General features: G+C 46.1%; 1 protein-coding gene across 6 annotated transcripts in view; it reads left to right on the top strand.

Moving 5' to 3' along the window:
- MTMR4 (myotubularin related protein 4) overlaps positions 1 to 20,241 on the top strand; it is a 125,386-nt gene that overhangs the window by 33,000 nt on the left and 72,145 nt on the right. For 5 of the 6 annotated variants that reach the window (XM_065573086.1, XM_065573091.1, XM_065573087.1 and 2 more), the window contains one exon: positions 18,530 to 18,611. In XM_065573086.1, the coding sequence (XP_065429158.1) occupies positions 18,606 to 18,611 (6 nt within the window). In that variant the 5' untranslated portion in view covers positions 18,530 to 18,605. Of the gene's footprint in view, positions 1 to 5,403; positions 5,555 to 18,529; positions 18,612 to 20,241 lie in introns of all 6 variants that reach the window. The other variant, XM_065573088.1, reaches the window with a different exon arrangement.

Here is a 20,241-nt window from a genome sequence, read left to right as displayed (position 1 = left end):
GGGGGTTTCTGTGATCCAACCCATCACACCTTATTTATGGGGGGCAGTCTGGGAAAGGTTCATGATGCTAGGATCTTTATAAAGCCTGGACTGTGTTTTTTTTACAATGACAAATGGAACTTTTGCACCAATGGTATTGATGGTATCACCATCCATCCAGCTTACCCTCTCCTGCCCTTTTACTGGACACTTAGAATCATAGAATATCAGGGTTGGAAGGGACCTCAGGAGGTCATCTAGTCCAACCCCCTGCTCAAAGCAGGACCAATCCCAAGGCAGATTTTTGCCCCAAATCCCTAAATGGCCCCCTCAAGGATTGAACTCACAACCCTGGGTTTAGCAGGCCAATGCTCAAACCAGTGGGCTATCCCTCCCCCCTTGGAGAAAGGAACTGTTTAACCATTCCCTGAGTAGGTATAGAATCAATGTGGAATGTGCATTTGGAAGATTGAAAGGTAGATGGAGGATCCTGGGACCGAGGCTGATGAGGAGCGTCTTTCTCTTGGGGTAGAAGCTTGCTGTGTCAGGCTGGGTTGATTGAAATCAGTAAGTCACCAATTTTAATCAATGTTTTCATTTGGACTTCAGTTGTTTTCTAAAGAGAGGTTCGTGCTCATTGGTTGATGATGTAACCATTAAAACATATTGATTTACAACTAAATAAGGCCTTTATGCTAGATTTGGTACATCTTTTGGTGTCTAGGGGGGTACATTATAACAATATATGTTTATTTAAGCAATTAGGTAGCTTAATATTTTCAGATCCTTATTAATCGTACATTTTTAGTATGTTAAAAAATGGTGAATATTGCTTATTTACTAGATAATTAACTTTTTGCTCTCGACTTGTGTCAAGCTGCATTAAGATGGTAACTAGCATTTAATTAAACACAAAACAGCATGTAAAAGTATTTTTATTAAAGCACCCGTAAATGTTTTGGATACATAAACTTCTCTTATCAAAATGTTTCACATTTACAGCTACATGATTTCTTAAACAAAGGATTAATTTTTTATTTAAATTAGACTTTATTTTGTTTAAATTGTTTTTCTTTTAAAAATAGCTTATCTTTAGAAAGAAAAATGTATTATAACTTAAAGAGCAAAATAAAAAAAATCCAATTTAAATTAAAAAAAAAAAATCTTTCCCTCCCCCCAAGTTGATTTTTATCCACCCTGTGCTGTATTTTGCACGACCTATTTGAGAGCAAGGGGAAGGGCCTTGCTAATGGATGGGGCCAGTTGGAGGACATTACAAAACGATGCAGCTGCTGAGGGGCACAGAGTGCGGGATGCATTTTGCTCAGACCGCAAATCTGGGTGTCACTTGTAAGAGTGAGTGTGTTTTTTGGCATTTGTCAGCATGACTGGCGGCTACCTACAGACGGTGCAGCACATGCAGGCTCGTAATTGCATGTGCCCCTCTGCAAGCTGCCATTGCTTTGGAGGATATTACCCTGAGGTGTGTCTAGGCTGACCAGACAGCAAGTGTGAAAAATCGGGACAGGGGTGGGGGGTAATAGGAGCCTATATAAGAAAAAGACTCAAAAATCGGGACTGTCCCTATAAAATCAGGGCATTTGGTCACCCTAGGTGATTCATAGATTCTAGGACTGGAAGGGACCTCGAGAGGTCATAGAGTCCAGTCCCCTGCCCTCATGGCAGGACCAAATACCGTCTAGACCATCCCTGATAGACATTTATCTAACCTACTCTTAAATATCTCCAGAGATGGAGATTCCACAACCTCCCTAGGCAATTTATTCCAGTGTTTAACCACCCTGACAGTTAGGAACTTTTTCCTAATGTCCAACCTAAACCTTGCTGCAGTTTAAGCCCATTGCTTCTTGCTCTATCCTTAGAGGCTAAGGTGAACAAGTTTTCTCCCTCCTCCTTATGACACCCTTTTAGATACCTGAAAACTGCTATCATGTCCCCTCTCAGTCTTCTCTTTTCCAAACTAAACAAACCCAATTCTTTCAGCCTTCCTTCATAGGTCATGTTCTCAAGACCTTTAATCATTCTTGTTGCTCTTCTCTGGTGTGTCACTTCTGTTCAAAAAGGCATTGGGCCAATGGGGAAGTTGTGCTTTGCTGCTCTTTGGCAGGATGGTTTCCCCCAGAGCTGGTGCAGGAGTGTAAGGAAACCACTGTGCTCGGCACTGCCCATCTCTCTGCTGAATTAGAGCACTGCTTGTGCGGTAAGTTCTCCTTTTTAACACTCACAGATCAGCAGTAAGTGCACTGCCAAATTAACAGAATTCTGCAGTAATGCAGAGGGATGATTTCCTTTAAGGGGGGAGAGGTATAGCTCAGTGGTTTGAGCATTGGCCTGCTAAACCCAGGGTTGAGAGTTTAATCCTTAAGGGGGCCAGTTAGGGAACTGGGGTAAAAATCTGTCTGGGGATTGGTCCTGCTTTGAGCAGGGGGTTGGACTAGATGACCTCCTGAGGTCCCTTCCAACCCTATGATTCTAAGTGCTTTAAAATAGTTTTCTTTTGGGAAATGGCTGTAGCATGATTTGAGTGATTTAACACATAACTCATGGTTGCGCCAAGCTGAGGGCATTAATGAAACTGGAAGCCAGAAACATGATTTTTATACTTTTCTGTATTTTCTGCTGCAATAAAAGTGCCCTTCTTCAGGTTAGTCCATGCAGTGCTGCCATTTTGCGTGGGCATGATGGGGTCAATTGGGTGGGTGAAGACTAGCAAGTGCCTCGGTAAGGGAGAGTCGGCAGTATAAAGCAAGCTTAAGTGATGTTTTTATGTTTACATATTTATAGAAATAAAGGAATAGAATTTGCAGTGTCTGGCGTGGCTGTCAGTTTGGGTAGCGGGGGTATGAGGCAGTGTTAAAGCCTACGATTCTCTGGCTGTGATTGGAGCCTTCTGGATCTCTTAGATTGTTTCTGCCCCAGGGATCACAGAGTTGACAAGATCCTAGTTTGGAGGATCAATCAGGGAGTCACAACATGGTATGGTAGCTGACGATCACACCATTCAAACACACAGTCCAGATCCTCCTAGTACGAGCAGGATGTTCTGGCTCTCCCAGATTTCCTATAGTAGTTACGAGGTCTGTACTCCAGTCAGAGTGCCTTTGCCTTACCGTGGTACTAGGAGGCTGTCCTGGACATGCCACCTAGCCTGCATTTGTCATGATAGCTGCTTGTACCCCTGAGCTAAGTGACTGCCATTCGGATGTGCCTGATCACGCTTCTCTTCCCAGAAGGCAGTGAAGTCCTGGATCTCAGTATGGTACCAGGGTGAAGAACGAGGCTGGACTGCTCAGTAGTCAAGAGGATGACAGAGATGTGTGAACTCCACAAAAGCTGGAATCTCAAAAGTCAGAACCAGTCTGCCTGCCAGCATTTCAATGAGATGGGGAGGTGACATTTGGTCAGGATCGCTCCAGAGCAGTACAGGGCACAGAGGTAAACAACCAGGACAACTCTAGTAGCCAGCTAAGCAGCAAGGGATAGCAGTAGGAGGACTTGGCAAATGTGCGTTAGTGGGTTCAGGAAGGGGATGTATCTACATCTACTCTGCTGCGGGTAACCTCATCTCACAGCTCAGTGAACCTACTTCCAAAATGGGGTTAAAACACCAGATGGTTCCCAACAAAAACATTGTGTGGAGGCCAGGCACTGTAATGCAAAATAACTCAGGTGGACCTGCAACGTGGGAGTGTAGACAAGCCCTAAAACAGCTCGTTGCCACCCATGGGAAGGGAAAGTCCCTTGGCCCTGAAAGCAGAAGTGTCTGTCAAGCTGTGAAGTCCCTGTTTTCTGGGGGTTTTACACCTTGTGTTATGCACCATCGCTGCAATGGGTGTCATTTAAGAGCCTAGCCAGAGAGAAACTTTCCCTCAGGCCATTGGAGGTGCTTTTCTTCTGGATGGGATCCCTCTGACAAGGGAAGTGGTAATATAGCCGTTCTGACCGCTTTGCTCTGATAGGAGAATCGTAGGAGTTGGAGGCTGAAATTGTGGATTGGGTCTAGTGGAAAGCCCCAGCGTTTCCCTGTGCCCTGGCAGTGCCCAAACTGCACGTCCCAACAGAGCCTCTATCCAGTGTGAGCCCTGGCGGTTCCTTAGGGCAAGGTGGAAGCAGAGTTCCTGAAGCAGCAGTTGCTCACTCTGACAGCTTCACTCCAGCAAGCTCCAGTCCTACAGGTGAAGTCGGACCAGCCATTTGTGGCACCTTCATTCTTGGTGAGCACCTGGGCTTTGGTGACTAGTTTGAACTGGTGTTTGCAATGTCCAGCATTGGGGTGAGAGTGCGCGGAGGCAGATGATGTACACTGGGGGGACGCAGGTGGGAATTCGAGCTGGATTGGTTGATGTATTCCATAAATCTCGATAGACGATGCGGGTAACCTTGTGACCAGCTGGATGTCGGGGTGAGCTCCTGAGAAGGAGTGGTGTTGCTGACTCTCTGCTGTAAGAGAGAGAAGAAGGCTGGTCAGCAGGTTGTAGGGTTGAATGTTATGGGAGTGCGGAGTGCTGATTGTGTGGCTGAAGGGAGAGAGTGCAGGGATCTGGTGTTTGGAATGGGAGCAGGCACTCCGAGATTTCCTGCAGTCATTGGGGATGAATGAATAAATGCTGAGGGGTTGTGCGCTGAGTTGAATTTACAGCTGCTCCTTTGTCTGAAGAGTTGGTACTTGTCCCAGTCGTCCCTTGGGAGAATTATTGTTGTCCCATTGACAATAGCGGGCAGTCTCACTGCCCAGAGAGACAGAGGCTCCCAACGTACAGGGGACTGTGCATGTTACAAGGGTGACTTGAGGAATGTGAAGGGAAATTGGCAGCGGCTGCTGAGGGGAGCACCATGTTATCCAGAATGCAGCACAACCCAAGCACAGGGACCCAGAGGCACTAGCTTCCAAAGACAGACGTGCCAGCATGCAAATGACCTCTGTCCCCTACCCTTTGCCATTAGGGGTCTGGTTGCCTTGCTGGTATCCTTGGGCTGCTTCTTCCATCACTCTTTCCCTCTCCTCTAGGCTGACTGTTGGCACCAGTAAAACAAAAAACAGGGAACTGAGAGGGTGAGCAGTTTTCTCACCCTCTCAGTTCCCTGTTTTCCCCCTCCCTCCCCTTCATCCTCTTTCTCCAGTTCCTCATCTTCCTTTAAAAATAGAAGGTATAAGTTAAATGGATGCCAACTTTGCTCCCTGCTTAAGGGTTGGACGCTTCCTCCCCACCTGCCTGACCCCGAAATGCTACCCAACACGACCCTCTTCTTGCTCTAGCCCAATGGTTTTCAAACTTTTTAGGCTACGTACTTCTTTCCAAATAATGTAGTCTACTGTGTACCCCCATCTGAAATGGGGTCATAATATACCTATGGTTAGATTGCCAAGTCTTACTAAATAAAATGTGTTGTCTGCTATTACAGGATTTTTCTCGCGTACCCCGACGAGCTTGTGTATCCCCGTGTGAAAACCACTGCTCTAGCCTGTAATCTCAAGAGCCCCTGAATACAGAAGGAGCAAAGCACTGGAGCGTGATCCTGTGCATGGCTGTTTCCTGGGCGAGGAGGGTGAATGGTAGGAGCTAGCCGGAGGGTGGTTAGTTTTTAAAATATATTTTTAATGCTATAAAATGATCCAATCCATAGATCCCAAAGTCAGTCCCATTACAAATACACTGCACAGGATTCTGGCCTGCATTGCTAAGTCAGACGTGAAATACAGGAGAAGATTTTTGTCTATGTTAAATTAGATCAGAATTTCATATTTGTTAAATCTAACACAGAATTTAGAGAAGAGGAAGAGACGTAGCGAGAGAGACAAGAGGAAGTGAAGAAAAATGGAAATAAAATAAGCAGAAGGGAGAGTAGAGGATTAAATTTCACTATCTTCACCTTTTTGCTAAAGGAATCTGCAGAAGCACCGTGCATGCTGTGAGTTTGTATCCCTTACCAGAGTGCGCCTGCCTAGGCTTGTACAGAGAGGTGAGATTCCAGGCCTGTTGAACCCATTCGGACAACAAAAGAGAGTGGAGATTTTACCCTCTCCTACAAATAACCGATTGAGCAGCTGGCCCAAAACCTGAATTAGTATCTAATTATCTGTTACATTCCTCAGAGTTCAAATACCCCAACACACAAGACACCAAAGTACTTGGTACTAAAAAGACAATGATCTTTTCCCCCCAGTGTAACCCAGAACAAGTGGTCAGTGCTGAGGTAACAGAGTTTGTGAAGCAGGGTGTCCTAGTGAATGAAGGGACTCTAATATCTGTCAGAGACGTAACTTGCATCTTACTTATTTTCACTAGTACTAGTACCTGGTGTCATTGTCTTATGTTAAGCCTTAATGAAGGTGTTAAAATGAAACAAGCTGTGTAAAAGACTTAAGGAGAAATCCTTGTCCTGTTGAAGTCAATAAAACGTCCATTAACTTCAGGAGCGCTGGGATTTCAGCATTGGAGATCAGTGCATCTGACTGGAGAAGGTGTGACAGTTCCTTTTCCCATATAATAAAGTTTTCTTTATCAGACAAAGATGATGGAGAAATTGCACTATTCTGAGGTTCGTTTCTTAAAGAGGGTTTGCTCAGAAAGAAAGAACTCTTTCAAACTCCTCATCTGACAACAAAGGAAGATCTGGCATGTTCCATTGGTGTGTTAGCTCTAGGAGAGACGTGGATTTTATCTTTATTACTAAAAACAGCCAAGCATATTTAAAAAAAAAAAAAAAATTAAACTCCACTCCTGTTCCCGTCACCCAAGTTAAAAAGGACAACATGTAAATTAGACCAGATGAATATGAAGAGGATGGATTACCTATAGCATTAACTGTGGCACACATCCATCCCGGTGAAACCCATGTCACACCACTGGTGTGGATAGGGAGCAGGCACTTGATACAGACTTATGCTTGCTGGTCTGCACCTACCAAATTCATTCTGTTTCTACTCAACAGGCTGATTTCTAAGGCACTGTAAAAACACAGAACAAAAAGATGGTCCCTGCTGTCTTTAGCTTACAACCTGTGCCCTTCTTCGGTTAGCCAAACCTAGTCATGTTTTGGGATCACTATAGGGCACATGATTCACTTGTAGAGACCTTATGTTTTCTTCTTACTTTTTCTGACTGAGTGTGTGTTCTTTCAGAGACAATTTGTATTGACCTTTGATGTAACATTGCCTTAGCAGGATCCTGGTTTTTAAGGGGCAACGTGATAGTACACTTTTAGATCTGGCAAAGAAAATCCACAACGTTCAAAACATTTAGGCAACATATTTAAGCTCATCTGAGTCCCCCTTCCTTGCTCAGATAAAATTAGTAGTGAGTTTATTAATGAAATCAAACCTGTGTGCGGAGACAGCAATGGAAGTCGTTCCAAACAGATGGTAGTCAAAACTGGCTCGGAGGGTTCAGATACAGAAATGAGGGTGACCTGAGAGTCTTGACAGGTTCCCCTTGTACCCAGAGCTTTCTTCAAGAATTGGTTAGGGTTAGACAAGAACACTAGGATAAATTCTCAGACTCTAATTTGGCTGTTGTCCATTACAAGTCTGGGTCAGTGGCTAGCATGGACAGCAATGGCAAAAGTGTGATGCCCTGAAAAGTGTCTTTTGTGAAGTCACAGAGCAAGAGAACAGTCATTTATCACATTGTGCCTGTTCCTATCCAGAGAGGTTGATCCCCAAACCAGTTTCCATATGCCTGCCAGGTGTGGCCATTGGACCTGTCAGCTGTGTCAACTTGGCTAACGGTGGTGTGACTGTACCGCTGTAGTGTCACGGAGCAATGTAGTCTCCTCCTTAGAACCGCCATAATAATAAGGGTAAGCCAGGGCACAAAGATTTTATAAAAATTTGTGACTTAATCTCTGGATTAATGGTGGTTGTTTTGATTTCAGTGTCAGCATTTCAGAGAATGGAGTAGGTGACTCCAGAACCTCTCTTTCCTCATCAGTACATCTGGGTATATTAACTTTGGCCACGAAAGCCATTACATTTTTCAGGACTTGGCATGTCAGACTAACACAAAGTTAAGAAGTTAAAACCTCCTTTTAAAAAACTATCTGTATAGATAAAATACATCTACATCCACCCATCATATGTAAACAGTCTTCTGGGGTTCTTTGGGGTACTTTCTGCTGTGCATTAATAGTACATTTTGAGCATGTTTACACAATTAACTAACAATGTGTTCACTTTGTTGCTGCAAAGAAAAATTGCTCTTAGAAATTTTTGAGCAAATTTGTTTGTTCATTTCAGATTCCTTTGTAATTGTGGTAGCACCAGAGCCCCAGTCATTGACTAGGGCCCTGTTGTGCTAGGCACTCTAGAAACCAGACCTGCTGCTGGGGGGACTACTGCCCCCCCTGCCTTGAAGTGATTTCCATCATATACAGGGTTTGGTTCAGTGGCTCTCAGCACTCCCACTACACAAATTGTTCCAGCGCCCCTGCAACAAACACAACAATAAGCTGGTCCCTACCCCAAACAGCTTTCAGTCTGTGCCTCTCTGAGGTTATAATGTTTTAGGAATGCTATAGCACAGAACCAATTGTAGAGACGTTATTTTTCTTTCCAGTTTTTGTGTTTGTGTGTTTTCTTTCAGACAAGTTGGATTAAGTTTCCATGCAACATTGCCTTAACAGAATCTCATAAAATCTGGTCTGATACTGCACCACTGTTTTTGTTTTACAGACATTTTTCCCAAGAATCCAGTATGGCTGCTTTACACAGTATTGCCAGCCAAAATTCATGAGTCAGGCCCTAAAAATCATAACATTTTACAAACTTTTTTTTGTGTGTTTTTTTTTTTTTCTTTACCTTCTGGTTTCTGAACCTTTAGGGTGCGCTCGGGTCACATTTTTAGGCTTTTTTTTACTGCAACCACAAGGACCAATACTACTTAATGAAACATCATCACGGGAAATCAAGAGCCAGGGTTTGTATTAAAACACCAAATATGGCAAGACTCATAATAAATCATGAGTGTTTACACCCAAGGCTATTGAGTAAGTAAATCATTACAGTGCCAAGAGGATCCGCCTCTTAGTTTCTGTAAGTCTGAAAAATGGATATCGGTGCCTGTCAGTGCATGGTTAGAAACATTTCATGGGTAGAGCTCTCTCTGGAGACCTGGGATTGTCTAGACATCAAGTATCAGGAGTGTCTGGCTGAGAAAGCAAGTTCTTTGCAAGGGGTATTGTTCTTCCTCCAGAAACCAAGTAGACCTAAATCCAAGATACCGCTTTTTATTGTCCTGGATACTTTCAGGTCTTACTGTTGAGGTGCAGATGATGATGATGGCTTAGTGCTGTACCAGATCTATGCAGTTCCTCACTCAGGGAGCTGGCAGTCTGAATGGCTAGGCCTCTTTTCACCAGAGGATGAAAGTTTTGGCTGTTGGGTGAGCCTGATGTGAGGGCCCTTTCCCGGCTTCTCTCACATCCAGCCTCTGTCCTTGGTTTCTGTGGCTCTGGACCAGGGGAGGGCAAACTGCGGTCTGGATCCAGCCCGTCAGGGCTTTCAATCTGGTCAGCGGGATTGCCAGCCCTGTGGCGCAGCGGGGCTAAGGCAGGCTCCCTGCTGCCCTGGCCCCGCGCTGCTCCCAGAAGCGGCTGGCATCACGTCCCTGAGGCCCCTTGGGGTGGGCGCAGAGGGCTCTGTATGCTGCCCTCTCCTGCAGGCATCGCCCTTTGCAGCTCCCATTGGCCGGGAACGGGGAACCACGGCCAATGGGCGCTTCGGGGTTGGTACCCACAGGCGAGGGCAGTGCATGTCGGAGCCGCCTGCCCCACCCCACCCCCAGGAGCCTGCCTGCCTCAGCTCCGCTGTGCGCCGCTGCCACCCCAGAGCTGCTCGAGGTAAGCCAGAGCCCGCACCCCCAATCCCCTGCCCTGAGCCCCCGCCGCACCCCTCCTGTATCCCAACCCCCTGCCCCAGCCCTATATTCATGGCCCTGCATACAATTTCCCCACCCAGATGTGGCCCTCGGGCCAAAAAGTTTGCCACCCCTGCTCTTGACTGTTCCAGCTCTATTCAAATCTTAACCAGAAGGGTTAGAATCCTGCAAAGCTGGTAACACTAAATGTGCGCTCTGTTTTGAACTCCTGTTCTCCTCTGGCGTTTCCACGGCTGCTGATCGGATGGTGAGTTAAATGGGGTAATTCCCTAGTTGAGGGCCTGGTGGTGATGGGAGAGCAGAGCGCGATGGCCCCAAGGGGTTGTATTGCACATTCAGAATCTATAGCGGCATATGGCAGTGTGTACTACACTATCTGACTGGCCTGTGCCTGGAGCTTCCTTCTTGCTCTGTAGAAGTGAGCAGGAGTCTCCTTCAAGTCTGTGCGAGAACCGTAGCTCTCTGACTTGCTTGTGATTGAGAGGACACAGTTACTGCCAAGCCATGACTGTGCTGTAATTCGTCCTGCACTGACAGCAAGCTTGGCACTGTTGCAGAGCATGCAAGAAACAGCAGACTGTATTCCCAAGCCAGTTTATAATGACTAGAACAGCAGGAGTTAGTCAAAAAGACCTCCTGAGGTCTCCTCCAACCCTAATCTTCTGAGAGTCTAAAAAAGCAAAGCTGGACAAGGAGTCCATCCTTGATGCCTTGATGCCACCTGGTGTGCAACAGTCACGTGTCTGGCTTACCCTGGAAATTAGATTAATAGATTTATAAATTCCAAGGCCAAAAAGAACCATTGTAATCATCTGGTCTGACCCCCCGGCATGACACAGGCCGGAGAACGTCCCTAACAGTTTCTTTTGGGCTAGAACATTTCTTTAAGAAATAAAAAAAAATCCAATCTTGATTTAAAAATTGCCAATGATGGAGAATCCACCAGGTTCCAGTGTAGTTCCAATGGTTAATTCTCCTCACTGTTAAAAATTTACATCTTATCTCCAGTCTGAATTTGTCTAGCTCCAATTTCCAGCCATTGGAGTGTGTTAGACCTGTCTCTGCTAGACTGAAGAGCCCAGTATCAAATATTTGTTCCCCATGTAGGTATTTATAGACTGATCAAGTCACCCCATAACCTTCTCTTTCTTAAGATAAGTAGACTGAGCTCCTTGAGTCTATTGCTATAAGGCAGGTTTTCCAATCCTTTCATCGTTCTTGTGACTCTCCTCTGAACCCTCTCCAATTTATCAATATCCCTGAATATGGACACCAGAACTGGACACACTATTCCAGCAGCAACGCACCACTGTCAAATACAAAGGTAAAATAACCTCTCTACTCCTAGTTGAGATTCTCCTTTTATTAACCCTTTTGGCCACAGCGTGACACCGGGATCTCGTGTTCAGGTGATTATTCACCACGACCCCTAAATTTGAGTTCCTGCTTCCCTGGATAGAGTCCCCCATCCTGTAAGCCAGTGGCCTCCAAAGTGGGGTGCGCAGCAGGAGGAGCACTTTTTTTTTCTTCGTCTGAGTGGCTTTTTTTTTTTTTTTTGCTTCAGCAGTTTGGGCAGGAGTCCAAGCGGCTTTTTTTTTTTTTTTTGCTTTGGCAAAAATGGTAGAGCCGGCACGGCAGGGGGTGTGTGTTCAAAAATTTTTTACTGATAGGGGTGCGCGATCAAAAAAGTTTGGAGACCACTGCTGTAAGCAATTCAGATTGCTTTTTGTCAGCAACCTGTCCTGTTCATTATTTACAACTCCCCCAATCTTTGTGTTATCTGCAAACTTTATCAGTGATGATGACTTTTGTTTTCTTTCAGGTCATTGATAAAAAATATTAAATAGTGTGAGGCTAAGACAATCATAGAATCTCAGGGTTGGAAGGGACCTCAGGAGGTATCTAGTCCAACTCCCTGCTCAAAGCAGGACCAATTCCCAACTAAATCATCCTAGCCAGGGCTTTGTCAAGCCGGACCTTAAAAACCTCTAAGGAAGGAGATTCCACCACCTCCCTAAGTGATTCCCTGTTGATAATTACATTTTGAGACCCATCAGTTAGGCATGCTCCCTTGTAGGCAATACAGTCCCTTGTAACTATAATTAGGGTTGGCTGAATTTGATTTCTATTTTTGATAATTTTTTTTGATGATATCAGTGTTTATTGATTGTAAATTTTCAGAGTTGCACAAAATCATGGGTTTTAAGCATTTTTAAAATTTTTTTAGCAATGTACATTTTTACAATTGTGGGAAATTACAGGGGGTATTAGACAGTAGTTATTCACAATAGAGGGGGTCAGACAATTATTTAATGATAGATGTTGAGATTCAGAAAGCTGAAACCTTATAGCAGCTAAAACACAAATTGTCAACCTCACATGTCAAAATGTGCAAAGTAAATAGCCTTAAATCAGTCCAATAATTTCTCAATCAGCATTTTTGCCTGTCTGTAAATTTTCTGTTATTGATGGTTTGGGTGTGTACAGTGAAATCGATATTTATCAACATTAACTGATAAAAATCGAATCCTTCTAAGCCTAAATATAACACAGCATGTACCCATACCTGGTACATACCATCTGACCTGCTGTGTGGGGTTTCTGGCTTTTCTGGGGGGTATTCCAGGTTCCCATTGAATCTCCTCTTGATAATCACAGTAGGATCTCTGGTGCAGATTGTGTGGTGATGGTCGGCTTGCAGGCAGGCAGGTTAACTACAAAGTAGTTATATATTACTTGAGCTCACTGCAGCAGCAGGCAGAGATGCCACCTTTGCCCTTTCCTCTTGGATAGTCACATGCCCCTTTATAACCTCTAGGCAGGACTGCTGCACCCTGGTCAACTGGCCACCTAGAGGACCCAGTTCTCAATTAAACCCCTTTGTGCTAATCTGGCTGTGCAAAGGAGACTTCGAGTGAGTATAAGGTCCCTTTGTACAGCTAGTGCTGTGTAATGGGCCTCAGTGTAACTGAGAATTGGGTCTGGAAACTAGTTCAGAATGCAGCAGCCCATGTAAGAGGGACAGGCTGATCTAAGCACATACCCCAATGCTGAGTGCTCCCTATCTACTTCAGGACTTGAACCCAATCTGTGTGCTTGTCTTTGAGGCCTTTAATGGGATAGCAATGAACAGGCTTTCTCTCTCTACACCATTGCAGCAGCTGTAATCAACAGGGAAGGGATACTGAATTTTAGAAGTCTCCCAGGTAAAACATGTGGGGCCTTGCAGCAGGTGCCTCTGGAGGGCCCTTAGCCATAAAATGACCTATAACTGGAAATCAAGATGAGCCAGAAGCTAGCCCCCTACATAGCACCATGTAAGACCCCCTCCAGGCCATCTCCCATTAACAAAGGTGAATAGGTACCTGCAAGTCCCTGGAAAGATGACCCCTGTGGTTGGTGCTGCTTGACTATCAACCTAAAATATGGAAATTCTTGGACCTTTTTGTGACCAAATCAATAGGTTGCCCATTCAGGATGTAAATATGATCCTTATGGTAGAGGACCCCACCTTGGAACCTGAAGGCTGGAGAGACATTAGTGTTCTCCAGAGTCTGGTGGATCTGAGCAGGGAAGCAGGTAACAAGGCACAAATTGACACAATTAGGCTGTTGTCTACTGTGCCATTTATGAAGTTGGATGCCTTTAAAATCATAGAGGGAGTGTTCTTATCTGGTTCCAGGTACTCGGCCTTATGGGACAGTGTGTCAGCTTTCCCATTTCTTCCTGGGCGATAAGTGACTATGAAGTCAAACTGGGCAAAGAAAGGGGACCAGCAGACCTTTGGTTCATTGAGGTGTTTGGCCATTCAAAGATATTCCAGGTTCTCGTGATCTGTGAACACTTGATCAGGGAACTTGGTCCCCTCCAGTAGGTGACACCATTCCTCAAATGCTGCCTTGATAGCTAAGAATTCCTTATCCCATATATCATATTTCTTCTCTGTGGGGCTAGCTTGCAAGAGTAACAGACACATGGGTGACGTTGACCAGCAGGACCAGCCAGCTGGGACAGTGCTGCACACAGGCTGAAATGGGATGTGTTGGCCTCCACCATTAATGGTTTTTCAGGGTGAACAAAGATGGGTGCTGTGGTGAACTTCTCTTTTAGCTGATTGAAGGACATTTGGGCTTCCAAGGACCAGGTGAACTGAACTCTTTTTCACAGAAGTGCAGTCAGAAGCAACTAGGCTGGAAAATCCCTCAATGAATTGACTGTAGAAATTAATGAAGCTAGGAACCATTGGACCCATGGCTGTCCGTTGGTGTGGCCCAGTCGGAGATGGCCGCCATCTTGCATTGGTGCACTGTTAGTCCCGGAGGGAAGATAATGTAACTAAGAAATTCTATTGTGTCCTTTTTGGACTTCTCATGTAGATGGAGTTGGCAAAGTCTTTTTAGGGTGCTGGGTAAATGCGGATCATGAGACGCCTGATTGTCAGAAAAGATGAGGATGTTGTTCAGATAAATGACTACGTAGTGATCTAACATCCCTGAAGATGTAGTTTATGAAGTGCTGGAACGTTGCTGGGGCATTGCACAGACCGAACAGCACGACCAGGTACTCGGTATCCATACTGTGTACGGAAGGCAGTCTGCCACTAATCTCTCTCTCTAATCCAGACCAAATTGTAGGCCCCACAAAGGTCCAGTTTAGTAAAAACCTTTGTGCAGTGGAGCCTTTCAAAAAGCTCATTGAGGAGGAAAGAGTATCAATTTGAATTGTGATTCTGTTTCACACCCAATAGTTAACACAAGGCCCTAACGATCCGTGGTGGTTGTTTTTTTACCAAGAAAATTGGTACCCAGCCGGAGGCATGGAAGGATGGATAAACTCCTTTTGTAGATTTTCCTGGAGGTAGTCATGGAGAGCCTGACATTCTGGCTCCGAAAGGGAGTAGATGCAGCCGAAAGGGACTTCTGCTCTGGCTAGAGCTTGATGGGACAGTTGTAGCTGTGAAGGGGTGGCAAAATGTTTGTGTTCTTTTTGTTGAACACAGCAAAATTCTTGTATTTAATCAGTAACGTAGAGGCAGTGGATGGGGTCGCAGAGTGTAACGAGACTCCTTGGGGATTAAACGACTCAGAATCTCTAGTATGAGGTAAGCTGAACTATAAGGGGTTCCCAGTCTAAGGTCTCTACAGTTGATTTTCAGGAGACAGAATTGTCAGCAATGTGGGAAGCCGAAATGTATTGTGCCTGCCCACTAACAAATGCAGAGGTAGTGAGTCCAGAACATGCTGAGAACTACTGGAAAGTGTGGTGCTCAGGTAAATCCATACTGGAGAGTCTCTTGGTGACCCTGCAATCCAGTGCTTAATTTGCCTGCCAGTCTGGGCTCGCTGCATCAGTTATGAATGTAAAACAACTTTTTGAGCCCTAGCAACTCTTGCATTACAAATTAAGCATTGGCGCGATCTGTGGATAACCAGGCTTGATGAAAGGTGCAAGCTGTCAATAGACTCCACCAAGACCAGAGAGCCCTTGTGTTGGGTGGGGATCTGATGTACTTGTGCAAAGTCCTGATTCATGAAATTGTCTGAGGTACCTGAATCCACCAGTACCTCCAGATAGACCTCTGAGATGGAGGGCTGTGGGACTTGCAGAGGGAGGTGGAAATGTCGGGACCTGCTCGGTTCTTGCCAGCAGACAGGCACTGATGCTGGGTACTGAGAAGAGGTGGAGAGCACCACCCCAGCCCGGACCCCCCTATTGGGGGCTGGTGTTTGCCCTTCCCTGATGACAGTGCAGATTGGACCTTAGCAGGGCAGCCCAACATGGAATGTCCTGGTCTTCCACAGTAATAGGCATACCCCCAATGCAGCTTTCTCTCTGCATCAGAGAGGTCAAGCTGCAGGGGGTCAGGCTGTGGGGAAGACACTGAGGGTTGGTGGGCCAGAGATGGCAGGACTGGGGGGAGTCGGGAAACTGACCTTCTTTCTTGGCAGCATTCCATCAGGCATTTGTCAGTCTTTATGCAAGGTCAATCAAGGCATCCAGACTGGGTGGAAAGTCCAATTGTACCAGCTCATCTTGATTGTGAGACAGGCCGTGGATTCTTTACATTACTACCCATTGGGAAATGCCTTTTAGCTAACTACTGACCACTTAGCACTCTAGTTGAAGGCACTGAAGAAGACCAACCCTTGAATAATGCATTGGCATGTGTCACTGCCACCCTATAAGTTCCAGTTCAAACACTGAGCCGGAAAAACTTAGCATAGTGCCATTTTTCCCCCCATGATGGGTTACTCTGATACACCTACCCCAGTCCTGAGGGAGGAGGTGTGAGACAGGTATATAAACCTGCTCTGGTGACCTAGAGCTGCTGTGGGCAGGGATGCCCCTGCCCCTCCAGCCCTGTGAGTCATCTCAGGGTGGAATAAGGGTTGAAAAGCAGGAAGTTCCAGGTAGTTGGTGGGCAGCCCTGCGGGAGAGCAGACATAAGAACGTAAGAATGGCCATACTGGGTCAGACCACAGGTCCATCTAGCCCATTATCCTGTCTTCCGACAGTGGCCAGTGCCAGGTGCCCTAGAATGAATGAACAGAACAGGCAATCATCAAGGGATCCATCCCGTTGCCCATTCCCAGCTTCTGGCAAATAGAGGCTAGCGCTACAGCTCCCAAGAGGAACCCCAGCAGAGCTGCAGAGAACTAGCCTCCATAAGGCCACTCACTGATTCCCCGTGCCTACAAGGGGACAGCACGCTATGATATACCAACAGCAGGAGAGGCTTGGTGCATCCGGGACTATGCTAAGAAGGACTTGGAGAGTGGGAGCCAGGGCCTTCCCCTACCCCTAAACTCAGACTGTTTAGCTTAATGTAGTATTGAGGGGACTCCTGTTCGTGTGGAGTGGTTTAGCGGTGGTCAGACAGCAGGAGGTGTCGGTCAGGTACCCTAGAATTGTGACAGCTGCTATGTCACTTCTCCATGAGCGTTAGTCCCATTGTCTCACCAGTTCCGGTTACCTTTTCCTAAAAGTCCTCTAACTTCAAATGATGCCGTATGCTGTTTTCATTCTATATTACACACGAGAAAACTCTGTTAAAAGAACGTTTTAAAGTTGTGAAGTCAAGGCTCACAAGTTAAGAAATGCTAGAATTAAGGCTGCCTGTGTGACTTTAATTGAGCTCCTTTGTATGATACTGCCTTTTAACTACTTGATCACATCCTATTTTTCCCCTTTGGATTCTCCCCTCCTCCCTACCAGCTCTTTGTCTGATCTGTCATCCCCCCTGCCCATGTTCCCTTTCCTCACTGGCTCCCAGTCTTTTTTCCTGCCCTGCCCCTTTCCCCAGTCTCTTTGTCCGGCCATTCCTAGTTCTCCCTGCATGTTCTGTCTTCTTATCAGATCTGTCTCTCCTCCCCCGCAGCTCCCAATCTCCTTGCCCAGCTAGTCCTCATTCTCATGGGCTGGCCAAGAAATCAGATTCCCTAGGGAGGACCGGGAACACTACTGGAGTAGTCCTATTTACCCCCCCCCCACCCCCCATCACCATTTCATTTTCCCTCTAGGATGCCCCCTCCTTCTGGCTTGCTCTTATTTCTCCATGAGATACCTGGTGGACTGTTTCCCATGTTCTACCTGCCAGCTGGGAGCAGCTCGCACCTCTTCACTCTGAGTCTCCAGGCTGACTAGGCAGGCGTGACCCTCTGTTTTTATGCTGGGACTATTCCCATGACTTTTCTTGCACTGCAAAGGCTCTGTCAAGTCTGGAGCCTTCCCTTTGGGCATCTTGGGCAACCAGAGATGACATACCCCTTGAGCACTAGCTCGTGCTTGCTCAGTTCAGGTTTCTGATCTTGAACCAATCTTCAAAGAGTAAAACATCCTTTCCAGATCCAGTGACTTTCCATTTATCTGGATAATGCTGTCTCTCCATTCAAGGTTTTGGAAAGGCAGAGATGAAGTGTCTGGAATAATGCCTCAGTCACTGGACACTGGCCTCAATGTTGTTACTGTTCATGAAGTTACAGAGGCCAAGTCTTTTAAGTGACTGGGGACTTTGCTTGCCTAACGAGACACCTCCAGGAGGCCTGGTGTTCAGATGCAGGTGCTCGGCACTTTCCAGAGTTCAGACTCCTTTTATGGTGTCTCAGGTTTGGCACCCAAAATCACCTATTGCTCTTGAAAATCATGGCCTGGGTGTTTAAGATGTTCATGCTGGGACATTTCAGTGTTCTTTTGATTATTTTCTGCTCATAAACCTGTCTAACCAAGGCGGCGCTCTTTCCTGCTGGCTGCCCAGAAGTTGGAGCAGCCCTCAGTGAAAAGAAAGGGAGTAGGTAGGGACCTGCCCTGCCCTGCCCTGCCCATCTCTCCATTGGGGAATGGACAGAGTTCTTCTGCCCAGTGTATCGGGGAGAGAACTGTCATTTCCAGTGTTCCCAGGAGAAGCAATTTGCCCTTGAGATGGGTGCCACAGTGAGAGGCTGGTTGCCCTGACAGAGGGCACTTCTGTTAGTGGTGGCCCTGCGGAGATGAAGATGAAGCCAAATAACAAGGTTAATGGTCACAGGTGTATAGGTTGTGTGCTCTTGTTAACCTACATATGCTAATCCTTTTCTGTGTGTGCATTGTGTGCACCCTGCAGTACCATTACCGTATGCCTACAGCCTCTATACTGGTTTCTTTTCTCTTTGCTATAGGTGAGTCTGGAGGAAGATAGAGAGAGGGAGAAAACCGTCTGGATTTGAATTGAGAGCTCTGGACCCAAGCCTTGTGATGATGGTGAGTACTTTCTCTAGTCTCTCTGCCTTTTGTTCATCTCTCTCTACTTTCTTCAGAGCTTTACCCTCTCTCCCTGCAGTAACTGGAAACTCCAGAGTCCATGCACCTACCTTCTGCATCTTAGACACAGCCTGTGTGGTTGCATCTGAGATGTTCCAAGCTGTGGCAATAGCATCTGAAGTAGGAACCAAACTGCTGGGAAATGGAGAATGAATTAAGTAGAAGAAAGGGATCAGAACAAGTAGGTGCCATCAAGCAATGGCACACAAGTGAGAAGATAGTGTTGTCTGGCAGCAGTTGTGTGCTAGCCCAGGCCTCTGGGCACTAGAATTTTCCCACTTTCAACACTGGAGGGCCCTGGGATCCAAGAATTATGCAAAAGGCCCCTTGGCTCTCATTACAGACCTGGGAGTGGATGCTTAGGTTGCTTTGAGGAGTGATGATGTGACTGCAGAAAAGGTAAAAGTTGGTTTCCTCATCATCTGAGATTATATCATGGTGGGAGGACTTCCCTGGCCATATGATTCCAGGTAGAAGAAGGATGTTAGCCCTAACAAATAAAAGGGGAGTTGATTAGATTTTTCAGTTCAAAAAGAAAAAAAAAATGAGCATCCAAACTCTGAACCCAGACTGTAGGGAAGCTTATGTGCAAAGAGAGGGGTGTGTGTGTGTGCACCCCCATCTGTGAGAGAGGCTGGACATGTATCGGAGCAGAAGTGTCTGTAGGGAGCCTGTGTCTGACAGCTCGGTGGGTATGTCTACACAGCCTGCAACAGCGAGCCTCCTAGCCGTGGTTGAAAGACTTGGGATTGCGCGGCTCACGCGAGTGCCCTAAAACAAGCCGTGTAGTCGGGGCTTTGAAGTTGTGGCTCGGCTGGAGCTTGGGCTTTGTAGCCTAGGGAGAGAGGTGGGCTTCTGAGCCCAAGCTGCAGCACAAAGCTCTGTCTGTACAGCTACTTTCAGAGAGCGAATGTGAGCCCTGCTAGCCTACGTCTGTCACCTGGTCTGGGAGGTTTCTCGCCATGGGCGGAGTAGCCATACTCTGTGTGTGAGACAGCATGTTGATTTTAAAGGAAAATATCATTCCAGGTGAACTGGATCCGTTTTTGGTCCATGACAAAAATAATTATTCAAGGGCAGATGGTGAGATTGATTTTAGGAGAGTATATGGTACAGCACCTCTTGGAAACCTCACTGATTCGTTTGCTTGGAAATTTGCACCATTGCATGTGTTGCAAACTGACTCATGGACGTAAACAATGCATCGAGTAGCAATGCATCGAGTTGGAGGCAGTGTCCTCTGGGTACCGTGGCGGTTGGTGTTCAGTCTAGTCTGGTTAAAATCTTCATGAAAAGAAATACGTAGTTTTAATTCCAGCAGTTTAGGGTGTGGTTGCGGATCTCTTGCTCAAGCTGGTGAGCAGTTACTCACATGAGTTGCCCCACTGAAGTCAATGGGATTGCTTGTCTGAGTAACTGCTCAAAACTATGAATAAGGCTGTTCAGTCTGGCCCTTATCTAGGTAAGGAACTGTTTAGTAGGAGTAACGTTTTCAAAAGTGACTTCGATACTAAGGCGTCTAAGTCCCATTGACTTTCAATGAGACTCCAATGTTGCTTTTGAAAATATT

The sequence above is a fragment of the Chrysemys picta genome, chromosome 19 (assembly GCF_011386835.1).
Source record: "Chrysemys picta bellii isolate R12L10 chromosome 19, ASM1138683v2, whole genome shotgun sequence".
NCBI lineage: Eukaryota > Metazoa > Chordata > Testudines > Emydidae > Chrysemys > Chrysemys picta.
The sequence above is the reverse complement of the archived record's forward strand: the minus strand, read 5'-3'. Positions and strand labels throughout refer to the sequence as shown.